This window comes from Patella vulgata, chromosome 1 (genome assembly GCF_932274485.2).
Source record: "Patella vulgata chromosome 1, xgPatVulg1.2, whole genome shotgun sequence".
In the NCBI taxonomy this organism is placed as follows: domain Eukaryota; kingdom Metazoa; phylum Mollusca; class Gastropoda; family Patellidae; genus Patella; species Patella vulgata.
Window position 1 is genome coordinate 66,633,887 of NC_065879.2, and position 16,984 is coordinate 66,650,870.

The following is a 16,984-nucleotide window of genomic DNA, read 5'->3' on the forward strand; positions in this document are numbered from 1 at the left end:
TGTGAGTACATGGGTCACCCTATCACAAGACGTACGTCATAATATTTCCCAAAAAATATTTTTTAAAACATTTTAATTTAATGTGAAAAAGTTTTCGTAATAGTTTTGTGAATATGGCTCAGTGAGTAAGAAGCTGGCTCGCTAACCAAGCGGTCTCGGGTTTGCACTAGATATTGTCCGAGAATGTTTTCCAACTTCTCTGGCGTGGTTTTCCCTTGCCACTGTCTAATCTTTCGTGGGTGGGGGGGGGGGGCATAAAAAAACGTGATCCCGTGTACACTTTGACAGTTGGAATTCGAAGTAAGAGTAGGCAGTAGTGTCGCTGTCCGGGCAAAATTTCCCTCATACCACAAAGCATGCCCGTCTTCAATAGCCCAGTCGGAGCAGAACAGTAGAAGGTTAAACCCAATTTCATTTCATTGTGTAAATATCTAATTTTGTGTCTATATAGTAATCCATTCACAAGTGCGACTAGAAACACGCCTATTGTAATCACGTGATTCTCATGTATTTTAAGTTATAACGGAGAGCCCTCTAGTAATTTACTTCCTCAATGAAACACTAAAAGAATAGTATATAACACCAGTGTATTAAAGACATCGTTTATAATGTAAATGTGTTTATATTTAAAAACATTGAAGCTGGGCCAAGTATATATTTTATGTTATAAGAATTTTGGCAGTAACGTGGATTAGCAGACGATACAAGATGATGTATAAGGTGTTATTAGTATATGTGGGTGTAGTGTTATGTATGACAGACACAATGGTACGTATACTCATGGACCGTATATAATAAAACTTTACATGACGGCAATGTTTCTTATCAGATTGTCCAAACTAACGGGCAGAGTTCTCATATTCACTTAGAACTTAGAATTCCTTTCAATGTACAGTACAAGCGGTATTAGTTTAAACAATATTTTATTCAATAAGGTGAATTGGATTGAATAACAGGCAATGGCCTATATAGGTTCTCTCCAAACATATAAAATAGTTAAATCTTATGTTTACAATAGACAATGGTGGACATATGTACAGGCAGTGAGTTACAAACATACATTTCTTGGGGTGTAATTTTAAGTTTTAAATGTTAAACTCTCTTGCTGTCTTTTATGTATTTTTGCACTATTTCAAATAATTTTATGTTAGAATTGGTATTATCTGAAAGAGCGGGGTTGCCATATAAGATCAGGTCAAATGTAACATTTTGTTTAAGGTAGTGTAGAGAATTGTTCTTGGCAGAGTATGCTGGACATATGAAAAAATAATAGTTATTATCGTCGTCTGCAGAATTACACCTAGGGCACACTTTTGTTTCACTAATAAAATGGTAGAATAAGTGATTATTTAAGTTCTTAGCTTTATTTCATAATTGGCAATGGATAATATACTCTTTCCTATGTCCAGTATTATAATATAGTAGTGGTCTAATTAAAGGATACACACGTGAAAGGCCCGATTTAGACGAATTTCTTCTAAGGCCAGTTATTATTCTACCTGCTTCAGTTTGAACACATTCTAATATATCAGAATCCTTCTTTCAACAGTATCCCATACAATATCGGCATATTCTAAAATCGGGCGAATAAAAGCAAGATATATTTTATTAAGTGGAATTCTATTAATTTTATATTACAGTATATGCAAAATATTTAGTCGACCACAAGCTTTCTGGTATATATTTGAAATGTGTTTTGACCATAATGCATTTGACTTGAAATGTTAATCCCAAATGACAATGAGTAGTTACGTTTTCAAATTTTGTATTTTCCAAAATAACATCTGGATGGATTGTACTTATCCTATCAAGATTACTTATTATAACATCATAGATTTCTAAAAGTTGATTTATTGTAGAATCGTTAGGTTAAAACCAGACTGATATTTATATAACAGGTTATTTTCTTTTATAAAATTATAAAGATTTTTGAATAAGATTTTCTCTAGTATTTTACATAATGAGTATGTTAATGAAATTGGCCTTTAGTAGTCCTGAAACTGCGGATCACCCAGGTAATCATTGGAGTTCTAATGAAAGATTAAAAAGTTTAGTGAGAGGGCTTGTGATTGATGGAGTTATCTCTTTCAATACAGCTGGACTAATATTATTAGAACCAGAAGGCTTTGAACAGCTATTTACCTGTCGCCTAAGTCCCCTCTCTCTCTTTATCTCTCTATCTATCTCTCTCTCTCTCTCTCTCTCTCTCGCACTGTATCTCGCCCATTCACGGCCATCCACAGCAGTATCAGTATATTTGGTTGGAGTTCGGTTTTCTGAGTCGATAATGTCTGGGTAATTAGAAAGGTTACTGGGAAAATTGTAGGAACTGCCTCCTGACTCCCCCCCCCCCCACACACACAAACACCCACTCCTCACCCCAGATTAGGAGGGTTAGTGCTAAATAATAAAACCAGCTCAACTTTTCATCAAGGGTCACAAGATGTAAAAAGGACTAGAGCTAATCCCAACCCTAACCCTGGACCTAGCCCCAATGTCCCAACCTTATTAACATCTCAGCTACTTTGACAAAAATTGAGCTGACCTTAACAAATAGGTTTAGCCGATTGGGAGGATTTTAAAGCCCCGATATTATCTAAGGAACCACACTATGGCATATTTCCTAAAACCAGGGTACGTCATTAATTACCGGTATTTTTGTTCTAAAATTTAATTTACACGTTAAGATCGGCAGTAAGAATCATAATGTCAAGACAAAGTTTAGATCCCATGGTAACAATCATAGTGTCATAGACAAGTTAGATCCCATAATAACAGCCATGATGCTATAGACGAGCTAAGATAAGACAGTGACAACCAGTTAAGATCCCATAGTAACAGCCATAGTTGTGTCACAAGTCATACTCCCATAGTTTCACAGACAATGTAAAATCCCATAATAACAACCATAGAATCACAGACAAGTTAAGACCCGTGGAGGGTTTGACTGGTTGATAAAAAAAATAATTCTCGGTTTAATGTGATATGATTTTGCAGTTGTAGGCCTACATCGGTTTTGTTCAAATTAGATACACGATACAAAGTCGGAATTTACGAGTCATATAATTTTTAAGTGTGTTTTCAAGGTCTTTATTGAGCAATAGCGCGAAATATTTTGTCAGAGTAGGTTAGTCTGATGTTCGTTAATTTTAATAAGGTTATTATTAATACGATATTGATACTATTCAAAATTACATTCAATCTAATTATAACAACCTCGATGTAACTGTAAAGTTAAAAAAATCTAAATTCGAAAAAATGTGATATCTGGTGAAGAGTGCTGGTGACGCATTAAGTAATATATAACTCTGCCTTGCTTCCCTTGTAGAATTAATATATTTGAATTGGATATTGAACTATTGCTTTTGTATTGCTTGGTTGTATATGGTTTTAACTATAGCGGCATTAGCCCATTCAACAACAAAAATCAAAATATGTTATAATCTTATATTTTAAAAACCTCAGATTCTAAACTATTTAGAGCAAGGAAGTTTAGAATGAATATACGCTGAACTCTATGAAAACCATGTACTATAGTGTAATGCGCAATACTCTTAATTTATTTTAAAGAGGAATTAATAAGCGGGTTTTTTTTATATATATATCTGAAACGATTGACGAGATGTGACTGCGGGCATTTCAGAGACGTTCAAATTAAAATCTGAAATGAATCTGCTCAGTGATCGATAAGATATACACGTTGTCAATGGTTTTAAAAGAGATTAATGAATGGTCGTGATGTATAGTCCAGTGATTTAATTTTGTTAGTCGAGCAGATGGGGCGAAAATTCCAAGGTCCCGTGTACACATTGGCGTGCACGTAAAAAAATCTCTGAACAGTAGGAATTCGAAATAAGAGTAGGCCGTAGTGCCGCTGTACGGGTAGAATTTCCCTCATAGCAATTTGTCTGGCGTATGCCCGTCTTCATTACCCAGTCAGAGCAGTAGAACGTTAAACCCCATTTCATTTCATTAAATTACCTTTAATACGAACCAAGTCGAGCCATTTTAAAAATGATATTATGCAAAATTAATCACAGTTATTTTCTGATCGAGGGTTATAATAAGTTGCCATACCTCATTAAACTTTGCATTCTGATGAATTTTCTAGCATACTGTACGTGAATATAGCATATACTTTGCGATAAGATGACTTATGAATTCAAACGCTATCTTTGATTTTGTTTGACTTATTGTCGTTTAGAAATTCCTGTCTAGCATTTTTTCTGAACAATAGCCAGTGTGTGCACTATAAGTGGGACATTGATATACATTATTTCGATATTTGACTACTATTTTACCGACTTGGTGCATTTTAGTGCATTGGCTTAGATGGGCTTACTGTTTCTTGAATACCCCAGACCGATAACGTCTAGTATAAAGTAGACAAGGACATTTCGATTCTATATGGTATATTTCGTTTTGACATAAAAATTCCTCAGAATATGAGTAGGCCCGGGTGCCTTATCAGGGCAAAATTTTACTTGGAGCAGAAATATAAGACGTTTAACTCCAATTTATTGGATCATTCATTTTCTTGTCCCAGTTTCCGAACCCTCGCATGTTCCTAGGTTTTGAAGTATATCTAGTGAAATAATGGTCTCGTCTTTTTGAATCATCAAGTTATTGGTCACAGTCATGGTTCATTTCGTTCCCGGAGTTTTACGCCCACTTTAACCAAGGGTGATATCACAGTCATAAGCTAATTCATTTTTATAGTTAGGTAATCATGTCGATTTAGAGATAAAAGTTTTATAGTTTGATCTAATATTGTATAGAGTGGTAGACATAAGAATTATCTTTACAATGTATAACAATCAGTAGATGATGTCATAGCAGGTTATCATATGTCAATATTTGTTTTATCATATCAAATTTAATTCTCATCCGGTTTTAATATATTCACTAGAAATGTTCTCTTTTATTGACAAATTCATCTTTGCTCATAAAATCAGAACATTTCTGCTCATTTGGGTGCTTATATAGTGGGATTAGAGTGGAGTGAGGCACGTTTGTTAATTCGTCGTAATTTGGAGCAGGGGGGGAGTCCGGACCTCAAGACCTAGCCCCCACCCCCACACTTCTCTGGACGCGTGCCTGCTATGGCAAATTACATTGGTAAACACAGATGCAATATCTGGTATATCCCCTTTAAAATGCGATAAATATCTTGCTTTCAAAGTACCGACCCCATGCACTGTTATGTATACATATTAACAGTTGTGGGTATTTGAGGGTGTTTTTATTTAATGTGAGCGATATCTATTTGCAGGGCCGCCTTCTCAGTTGACCTTTGATATATAATTCATATTTCTAATGTACACTGAAAATATTCACGTATACTTCCTTGATAAGTTTGTGAGTGTGAGTCAATTGCGTACAACTGTAGTCGAGACACGCTCCTATGATTTCACCAATGCGCCAGCAGTTTTAACCGGGCTGTGTCGTTTCTATCTATCCTTCTAGGAATTCCCAATGGATCACTTTACCGGCACTACTAATTTGTACGTGGAATATCAGAATCCGATGGTCTCCACATGCTTGTCTAAATTCTCATATTCACTTTTAACCCAGCAACCCATTATTGTTCGATAGAGCGGGGTTGCATGGGCCGAATGTTGCGCGTACGTGTGCGCTGAACTATAAGGTCTGTCATTGAGTCAACTGGCGTGGTTTCGATTCCCAGGTTGTACCTGACAAGGAGCAGGGTCGCCTGTCCAACCTCGTGGGGGTTTTTTCCGGGTCCTACGCGCAAACGAATTATTGAAATAACATAGAACCATATGTTAGTCTCGAAATGACCTAGTTTGTGTCGAGTCGACGTTAAACTCTCTCCCTCTCACTCTCTCTCTATCTCTTTCTCTCTCTCTCTCTCTCGATCGTCGATAGATTAGGTCTCAAAATAAACAAATTCAATGCTATATATATATATATATATCTATTGAAGAAGAAGGTGCCACTATGGTGTTGTTCTTGTGGGATTATTTGGAAGTAAAGATGTCTGAAATTCGTTTCTGTCTTGGTTGATTCACCCGGGTTTAATTTTACCGATGGCCATGCAAATTTTCTGTAAAATCTGCCTTGAAAATTTGTTTGTCTTTTGGTCAATCTGATTAAAACACAGATCCAATTTCGTTTCGTTTTTATAGTTCAAAATTTCGATTTTACTTGTCTTTACTACACTTGGATCTGGAAGCGTTGTTATTTAACTCGTGTTCTGCTTGAAATGAGGGGTCAGCCAATCAAATGGTCTGTCGAATCGGGCGTTTGACCTTTTTTGCGCGGAACCGTGGGTAGACATTAGCGGCAATAGAAATCAAAACAAAGCAAAAGAAGATAAAAAATACATGGCGGTCGCTAATTGGTTAATCGAATGACAAAATCGGGTCAAATGTCGCTTGCTTGGTACCTGACGTCATAGAACGTGAACTCCCACTATAGCTTGTTAGATCTACATGTAGTGTAGGCCATCGAAAGAATAAAAAACGAAACGAAATATAGATCTATATTTTAATTAGATTGTCTTTTGGTCCAAAAAATTAAAATTCATCCTCCAGTCATGCACATTTATTTTCCAATAAAATAAGAAGAGGTGGGGAGAAATGAGGTTTAACGTCCACTGGACACAAATTAGGTAATTTCGGGACAAACACATGGCTCAATGACAGACCTTATGATACAGCGCGCACGTGCTAACCACTCGGCCATCCACCCACCCAACCCCAATAAAATAAAGATTTCGTGTCAATATTGTATAATAGTCATTTGTTCGCTGGGTGGCCGGTGGTCTAACGGTGCCTTTTAAATTATGTGATCTGTCAGTGATTCAAGTGACGCGGTTTGAATTACAAGCATGTAAATGACAAGTAGTAAGGTGGCCGGAATAACCTTGTGTTTTTTATGGGTTCCGTTGTATCTTGCACTACTAAATAATAATACACGCAAACGAATTGCAAGGTAATGGCAGGAGACGTTATCCGAACAACGGCGTTTCCGCCTACGCTTCTTCGCATCCCAACTATCAAGATCTTCAGATAAACAGATTTGTCCGACACTTTGTAGCTCTTAGATGTAAATGTCCACCCATAAAACCTAAATTTTGTTCTTCTGTAATGGTAATTGTCCAGCTCTAACAGCTGCCGTTTGTATACTTTCTATATGAAAAGGAGCGGGCTTAATTTCTAAATGGTCTTGTCCCATCTTACTTATCCAATCTTTTAACTTTATATTCCCCACCCCGAACTTTACGTTCTTCTCAAGATCATTTTCTTTTAAAGGAGCAAAAATCGAACCTTGCCTTCTGTGGCAATCGTGCTTTGTCCATTTGTGAACCAAAATTATGGAATAAACTCCCACACAGTATAATTCACTTCCTGTTTTTAAAACGAAACTCAAAACCCACCTATTTACTCTTACTTTTACAAAATTCTTTTTACATTTCTACACCATTAAATATTACTGTTTATATTTATATGTGGATTTCTATATTTCTAGTTTTACACGAACTACATATTTTTAAAACTCTATCTATATTCTATATTGATATTGTGTTATGTTATTTTTATTGTAAAGCGCATCTGAACATGTTTATCATGAAAGGAGCGCTATATAAATACATGTAATAATAATAATAATATCTTACCAATTTGTACACGGGACAAATTTCCTACCATCCCAATTTCTAGATACCTTTCTTTAACAGCACCACGGGCTAAATCCTAGATTGAAAATCATTTTAATCACCTTTGGACTAATATTATTCGTTTTGATAAGACTGCTTTTATTATTGTGTATGGTGAGAAAGTCTATATTTGCCTGGATATTGAGTTTTCACTAGTATGAATATTGGGTATTTACTAGTATGGAATATTGACTTTTACTAGTCTGGCATCAATATTTTTTATTAGCTCATTAGCTCATTAAAGTCTAGTTTCAAATCACAATTTACAAATTGACGTTTATATAGTTTTATACATATAATATCGCCCTTTGCATATATTCGACGCCCAAGAAATGTACATTATTATTATTATTACTTCTTTATTGTCCCAGGAAAAATCAATTAATATCGTTTTTGGCTAGCTGTAAATTTGTAACTGTAACCAAATCTTCAACGTAAAAACCCCACAAATTTTCACAAATATTTCCGCTATGCAAAGGCTGAATGATATATATATTTGAAATACCAACCACGTGGGAATTCCAGTTTAATTATATGAGGATCGTATATTAGATATTGAAGGTCTATTTACATATTTATGGATTTATAGGTGGGCTTATAATTGTTACACACATACACTCACACCCACCCACGCATATATATTAAAAGGATGCTTACCGTAAAAGGATATCATACATTCTAAAAAATTAAGTAGAAAATACCATTAAAGAAATTTTATGTAGGCATTTAAATAAAATTTCTTTAATGATAATATTTTCTACTTATTTTTTTATTATATATATATATTCTAAAAAATTAAGCAGAAAATATCATTAAAGAAATTTATATATATATATTTGCTGTTGACCTTTTAACAGCGCAATCAGGAAGTCTTTAACCAAGCAAATGATCACGTCAATAAAATTGTCTACTCTTATTCATTAATATCATTGTGAATCAGAATGTGATTTTGTTGAATATGAAGTATTGGTTAAATATAGTGGGAATTTCCCGGGACTATATTTACTGGCAGATTGTCAAATCATAACTGTAATTCAACTCGTTCATTATTAGGGCCAAAATACCCAGAATTAAAGAGTATAAGACCAGTTGGAGCGCAGATCTAAAAGTTCCTTGATTCTGATTGATCGAAAAGTGTGGTTGAATGAGAACCCCGTTTGTTGTGTAAGGTTGATTTACTGCATACGAATATTCCAGTGTACTTCCTTTTTTTCATTTTCATGCTCAATAATCTGTTCTCGTGACTTTGTTAAATGGACAATACACCCTCTTTAAATTGGAAACAGGGAGTGTTTATCTCCTAATTAACAAATTTATGTAATAGTCCGATTGTCATCCATTTCTATTTTTCCGTGTTATCTTAAGGACTAGATCGCCATTCTTGACAGCCGTGCAAACGACACTCCGTCTGATATGACGATTCTTCGCGGCCCACTGGGCATTGACAGATAAATCAAAGATTACAAACTTTTATCACCCTGGTCCCGCGATTATCTCATTATGAAGTATATAAGTACTTGAGTATCTATATTTAAGAGTGATGATTTTCCGTTTCACAAAATGGTCAAAATCCGTTTAAACATTGTGAATTCCGTTTTATGAAGTTGTCACAAGGGAATTCCCACTTATATAGCGCGCGCGAGAGAGAGAGAGAGAGAGAGAGAGAGAGAGTGTGTGTGTGTAAAGACCTTTCAAATCTGGATACAAGCACTAAAATTTGCATAGGTGTCCGTTTAGGGTCATCTTTGAAAGAAAATCGCATTGGTCACTTCAATTTTTAAAATGGTCTCCATTTACAAGATAGCATCCATTTCCGACTCCTATCACCTTAACCCCCGGAAGAGAGAATCGACGGCCAGGCGGAAACTCGCGACAGCACGGCCCGATCTCTCGACTAGGACGCACTTTTATGACCTCAATGTTTGCTCAGCCTGCGTCACGCGGAAAAGCTCAAGAGTGCGGCGAGATCAGCGAGTTGGGTGCAGACTCCCTTCTGGTCCTTCCGACCTCGTCGAATCCCCGCACACGTTTGCATGACCAAATACTCAATGGATACGATAGATCGAGATACTAATTCGATCGATCGAGATACTAATTCGATCGATCGAGATACTAAGTCGATCGATCGAGATACTAAGTCGATCGATCCAGACAGTTTCGGAAAAATAAAATTATTATTTGTTATCCTCTCCAAACCACCGTAGAGTTTAGGCACATCGAACTGCGACGTCTTGGGTTATGTCCCCTACCTTTTACATATAAATATGTACGAAGGTGGTGAAATCCTCAGAGGCCACTATTAATTGTGGTCCGATGCATATGAAACTTACAATAGAAATTAACGGTCAAAAACCTTGGAGGAGTTTTATTTTGGTCAGCACACTATTATAATACTAATATTATTGTTATTTTTGTAGGGTCAATCGCCATGTACGAATTCAACTCAAGGCGTTTGCTGTCTCTGTTTAGAAGGATGTAACTCCACTTGTCCTGGCAGAATGGTTAAAGTGAATTACCCGTCCACTTTCTGTACACAAACATTTTTTACCAGTACCTCTGTCCCCGATGCCGAATCAAGCTCCGGTTCATTCTCTGGTACAGGCTCTAGCACTACCACCGCCACCATTACAGAGTCCGATTTTACTTTCAGCACCACTGAAAGTGGTGATAATGAAGATTTGTTCGCCTGTGTTCCTGAGTGTCCAAAGGGGTATTATGTCAATACGACTGGGTGGTGTGAACAGTGTGGTCAACTTTGTGCTACTTGTGCTGGGGAAAAGGACAAGTGTACTTCTTGTAATGGTGGTTTAGATTTATCTAACTCTACATGTGATGTTACTACCACTGACATGGTGACTGATAATACTACAGCTGCTGATAATGGTAATCTGCCCATCGGTGCTATTGTGGGTGCCGCTGTTGGGGGTTTTGCTTTCTTAGTTCTGGTGATTGTCGGAATTGTATGTTGCTGTCTCGTCAGAAAACGTCAGATGAAGAAGAAAGAAAACCATTATAAACCAGAAGCTATTGAGGTACGTAGTGACACGACAGGGCCGTCGAACTGGAAGGGTTGGGGGTAATTTGCTAATTTTATGTGTTCATTAGCTTATAAATTGTTCCCGGGACAAACCCCTAAAGCCCTATTTGGATCGGTACGCTGGCAGACCCCTCCCACGACTCACGTAATTGGACACCTACAAACCAGACAGTCTGTAATTATCAATTATTATATTTATAAACCAGAGTACAAAAGTAGCATACCCTACCTCGTTACAAGACACTGATCACTACTTATTTGGTATACTGCAATCTCTCAAATACCGTACCCACTGAAAACAATTAACTGTTTGAACAATCAACCAACATATTCCGGTAATTAATCGATACATGTATTTAAAAATTCATTTTTATTTTGCAGAATCAGATCGACCAAAATCGTGATTTAGAAATGTCGGCAGTACAGTCGGTAACCGTAGAAGCAGACGAAGACGACTATGTAAATATGCCCAGACCTGATAAAAAACTGTCACAGAAAATACATATGGGACACGATAAAGTATTGAGATATACCAAAGATCCTAGTCAGGTATTTATTCTTTTCATATATAATCTACACCTTGATACATTAAATGTTAAAATATACAGTCTGTTTTTTCTGTTTATTGGTTAAGCATAATTCTTTTTCGCCCTTACTAGTTACTCTGAGGTGGGTTCTCGAAATATTTTAACTCTGTTTTTTTTATACTTACTGATTAATCTGGAATCTGTTATTGTTCTTAACTTATACGATTCTTTGAAAGACACCTATTTATCATCCGTTTACATGTTGATGTTAATTCGCTTCAGATTTACATTTGTTTAGAGATGTCTTATTAAATTATACTAACATTTCGTCTAGAGAGTCTGTTTTAATTGTTTTGTTGAAATATCAATTAATATTTGTTTTCAGAGCGTCACCGAACGTCTGGCTAGAAAGACAGAACAGTCACCCGAGGATCCCGAGTTGGCTGAATTGCCCCTGGCACCGCCTCCACCCAGCGCACCACACCAATCCATCATTGATGAGATCCTTGAGAGCGACGATAATCAAAGTGCCAATGGCGAACAAGATTCCATTTACATCAATATTCCCAAAACACAGACGGGCCACTATCAGAACGTTTCACTCGATGATGAGGATTATGTAAACGATGACGTTATTGTAAATTTCAGACGACCAACATTGAAGTCCAAACTGGCTAACAATGATGAAGAAATTTACGAAAACCACTATGTGAAGTAAGAAAATAGATGTTATTGTTATTACCACTGTACTATTCTGTGGATATACATTATATGCTATTTTTATTACTAAAATACTGTGAATCTATTGTTATTACTTCTGTACTGTGGATAACATTAGATGCCAGTCTTATTGTTGAATATACATTTAGATACCAGTGTTATTACTTCTGTACTGTAAATATGCATATAAATACTAGTGTCATTACGAAAACCAAGATGATGTGAAGTAAGAAAATGGTATTAATCTGTACTGTGGTGTGGATATATATATACATTAGATGTCATTGTTATTACCACTGTACTATTCTGTGCATTTACATTAATTTACATTATTAATTATATACCGTGGATATATATTACTTCTGTACTGTGAATATATACATTAGATGCGAGTCTTATTACTTCTATCCTGTCCGGTTAATATACATTAGATGCTAGTCGTATTACTGAATATACATTTAGATACTAGTGTTATTACTTCTGTATTGTACCGTGAATATACACGAGATACCAGTGTTATTACTTCTGTACGTGAATATACCGTAAAAGCTTTTGTTATTTCTGCTATAATGCACTGTGAATATTAAATGCCAACGTTACTGCGTCTATAATGTACTGTGAATAAGTGGGCCTGACTAGCAACATTATCAAGTTATTCGGATGGCACGACAACTGAGATCCCGTATATACGTTGACATGCATGTAAAAGTTATTTGATAGTTGGTGCAGAAATGTATTATGTTAAACCATTTCATTCCGTTCCCTAGACCACTAAACTATGATTCAACCAACAAAACCGGTTCAAAATAGCAAACATTTCCTGGATCTTCGCCTCCTGGACCGGCTTAGGGGCTTAGAACTGTTTTATTTGAGACCATCAGATCAACGTTCGTTTTTTGTTGATATAATATATAATATGATGACCCCACCACTCAACAGCACATATTATTGATTTCGCTGTCTATAATGCAACATTGAAATAGATTTATTATTTAAAGGTATTTTATTATAATGTTTACGACTTGTAAAATTATTACCTATTATGATACCATAAACTGTAAAATTATGTATGCAGGTATGTATATAATTTATCCTACGATTTGTATATTTATACGATATATTTTATTAATATATACAATTGTATATAGATAGCCATATTGCAAACTGTCTCTATTTTAGCGTTATGATGGGTTTTTTTATCGCAATGTTTATATACGTATTTATTTTCATATATTATTATTAATTATGAAATTGATTTGTGTATATGATATATGGTAGAGGTTATTCGTAACCACAGTATTTAGGGTTGGCGGGTTAGGGCAACTTTATAATAAACAAGCACATGGGTTAGGGTTAATGTTTATACTATAGCTCAATAATTGTCATTGTTTACAAGTCTTTCCTTATCCCAGTCGTTGTAGATCTAATGTAGTACGTTAAACCCCATTTAATTTGTATTACTACAGGCCCAGCCCAGTACACCACAGTTAGTCCCCGGATCCATTCACTTAATCTAACACAATACGTTTGGGTTTTTTTTGTTTGAAATGTATGTATATGGTATGTCTAGTCCGTAGATGTGTCTTGTGTAACTGTTTATGTGTAGTGCGGTCCTCCTGCATTTACTATTAAGAGGCATAAATCATTATTGATAAATACAGTATTTACGAGGTAATTTTTATTCCTAAACACTGTGGTTATGAATAACATGTTCCATAATTTACATTATTATATAATTATGTTCATGCTCAGCTTGTATATGTTTCTGTATATATAAATAATATTACCTCGGTCTCATCATTATTGTAATCGTTAGGCAGTTTTCATTAAAAGTACAATATTAAATGAGTTATGGTCGTTAGTGTAAACCACAGAAAATAAAAATGAAATAAGGGATACGAGCGACATTTTGCTCGGACTGTGGCGCTATGGCTTACCTTTATGTCAAATATTCTGTTACGTGCACCCCAATATGTACACGGAATCTTGACTTTTTGCCCTACACAAACGACTAGACGCTGCCCTGCCCCACTGACCCGGGGAACCTTCTCTGCCAACACTCGGAGGTAACCCGAGACCTGAACCACTGCGCTCTTCCCCATCCCTGATCTTTAACAAGAATAATTGTTTTACTTAGACCAACTCACAACAGAATAAGGGTAAAAAACATTTTTTCAAACATGATAAGTTGACAAAGTTATTTTATACTAAAGTTTTGGGTGGGTAGCGTGACGTATGCAATTTAGGTGCACGGATTCACGCAAATACATAAAATTTGGGATTTTTCCTTCTATTTTGGCATTGTTTGTATTAATTCAGTGAGCAGCATTTATTTTGAGATCGACTGCACTTATTTTGCGACCGACTCCATTTATTTTGAGACCGATTATTTTTTTCGCTGCCCCCCCCCCCCAACATTTACGGCCCTGGCGATAAGGTCCAGGGAAACCAGTTGGTCTGCCCTTGTCTTTAACTATGCTAATGACTTACGTATTAAAATCCATTTCAAGTACTGCACGGTGTACCCAAAGTAAAATGTATCACCAAGGAAAAAATCGGCTAGAAAATACAAACGGTATGGAATTTAATGTCGCCACATTTTATAATTAACACATGGCAATTTTCCGTTTAATGGTTACGTGTACAATACCATGCACAAACCGAACTAATAATGAAGATGAACATGCGCCACGTATTGTGCTATGAGGGAAATTTTTCCCGGACATCGGTGTTACCGCCTATTGTTTTATGTAAGGACTGGTGCAGGCGCGGATCCAAAAATTGACGTCAAACAGGATGTTGGATTTTTCTGTTTAAGAAGATCAATGTGTATGTATATACGCCAAAATGACGATAGAGATCATGTATTTCTCAAAAAAATTCAAGCCGGGGGGGGGGGGGGGTACATTTTCTTAGGAACCTGGCAAACCCCCTCCTGCAAAAACTCCTGGATCCGTCCCTGCACTGGTGATACAAACAAAGATCTTCTCTCGCTAATCTTCATTTACCCAGTAGGAGTCGAACAGTAGGACGTTAAACCTCATTTTATTTCATTGCATTCGCTAATCTTGTATTCCCCTTTCTTTAAATCGTCTACACATGCCTAGTGGTACTGGTCGGCATTTTCTGTGTCAATTTACAATTGTAATAAATCAACCGTCCTATAAAGAAGACGAGCATACGCCATGCAGTGTGCTATGGGGAGCAACGGCCAACTCTTAGTTCGAATTCCAACTGTCAATTTGTTCTTTAGAGATTTTGCTTTACGAGAACCACAGATCTACATTAGGGGAAAATTCACGCTTAAAAAGCACAGGAACATAATTATTAATAGTGCACACAGTGTTGACGTGTGGCAAAGCATAACCTCGGTGGAACATCAGTCAAAGGTCCGTCATTGAGTCAAGTTGTGTATTTTTGACCCGAACCTTGTAAGTGACAAGGAATAAGAACACCTGCCTAATCTTGTGAGTTTCCTCCGGGTTTAGTGGACGTTAAATACCACTTATCTCCTCTATCTGTCCCTTTACAATTTGGACGATGTAATTGTAAAATTGGTTAAATATGTCACAAAAATACAACGTATACCTATAGATAAAAACCTTTCTTCTCAAATTACATGTCATCATACCCCTGCGATTATTTGTCGGCGATATTTCATCGTAGGGAGCTGTAGATGCTTCCGCCAAGACCCCGAGTCCTCTCAGTTGATTTGATACTTTTTAGCATAAATCCCGTGTGTTATTCTAATATATAAATTTATAAGTCAAAGGGAAGTTCTTTTAGCGTAATTGTTATCTAAAAATGTTTAATCAACGCAGAAAATATATTGTGTATTTATGCATGTTCGCACATCACGCTTCGTCACCGCGGTCAACCCCCATATAGGTGGTATGAAATTAACCAGCATGACCCCGTCAATGTTTCAGGCCATCGAATTTGGGCTCCGGATGAATTGGGCCTGGGCCTCGGGCGAATCACGCTTCATTACCACGATTAACCCACACATATGGTGCTATCAAATTAAGCAGCATGACCCCGTGAATGTAGGCCATCGAATTTGGGCCCCCGGCGAATTTAGGCCCCGGACGAATTGGGCCCATGACGAATTTGGGCTTCGGGTGAATTTGGGCCCCGAGCAAATTAGGCCCCGGACGAATTTGGGACCCGGGGGGATTGAGACCTGGGCGAAGCCGGGTATCCTGCTGGTATTTTATAACACCTGACTAATAGGATCTAGAAATTGACACAAATGGGTCGCAACGCATATAATAATGTAATATGAATGTATATAAACTTATTTACATTCAATTGTTTCTGTTTTACTGTAATTTCCAATCAGTTATGTTCGGTGAACTACGCCAGAAGTCTCAACCGAATGGCAATCTCTATAGCGTCTGGTTATTCCAATCTACACCGATAGTATTTATTTCGCATGCTCTCCAGATGAGAATATTGCGTCACTGTTTGACATAACTTGTGGAATATGTCTTAGTCTCGTTATTCGTGTAAAGACGCCCATCTTTTCACGGTAAGATCACAACATCAATATTGATTTAAATTGACAAATACTTCGTGTTTTCAATCTCGAAGACTTTGGATGATAATGAGTTACAGACTTAGCTACTTTAAGCAACTCGCTAGTCATGACTTAATATTTCAAAAACACCGGAGACAATTTCCTGTCTATGAAAAAGGTACACTATTGTGAAAGATGATTGGTATAATTCCGTTCAGTATTCATATAGATATTTTGAAATGAAATTCCATCGATCTACATATATGCAGCTCGCAATTTAATCAACCGGCCGTAATTTCGTTGTGGGAGAACAGAAGTGATGGACCTATTTTAAATCCGATTGAATCCAAGTCGGAGGGTTATTTTATTAATTAAATGTTAAATAATCAATCTGATTACATACTAGCGTGGATTAAGTCATGAAAAATTTGATTATATCAATCAGAAAAGCTTTGGCCACGCTTTGTTCATATGTATATAGTACCCATATAGTAGTCTTT

General features: G+C 36.5%; 1 protein-coding gene across 1 annotated transcript; it reads left to right on the top strand.

Moving 5' to 3' along the window:
- The first annotated feature begins 546 nt into the window (after positions 1 to 546).
- LOC126823997 (uncharacterized) lies at positions 547 to 13,813 on the top strand. Its single transcript, XM_050553074.2, has 4 exons — positions 547 to 768; positions 10,099 to 10,713; positions 11,100 to 11,267; positions 11,631 to 13,813. Exons 1-4 carry the CDS (start codon positions 709 to 711, stop codon positions 11,961 to 11,963), a joined length of 1,176 nt encoding a protein of 391 aa, XP_050409031.2. The 5' UTR covers positions 547 to 708; the 3' UTR covers positions 11,964 to 13,813.
- The last annotated feature ends 3,171 nt before the right edge of the window (positions 13,814 to 16,984 follow it).

Excerpts from the sequence above, each read along its gene's own strand:
- LOC126823997 (XM_050553074.2), top strand. The coding sequence starts at position 709 with ATGATGTATAAGGTGTTATTAGTATATGTGGGTGTAGTGTTATGTATG. Across the intron at positions 10,714-11,099 it reads ATAAACCAGAAGCTATTGAG|AATCAGATCGACCAAAATCG; the intron begins GTACGTAGTGAC and ends TTTATTTTGCAG. Across the intron at positions 11,268-11,630 it reads ATACCAAAGATCCTAGTCAG|AGCGTCACCGAACGTCTGGC; the intron begins GTATTTATTCTT and ends ATTTGTTTTCAG.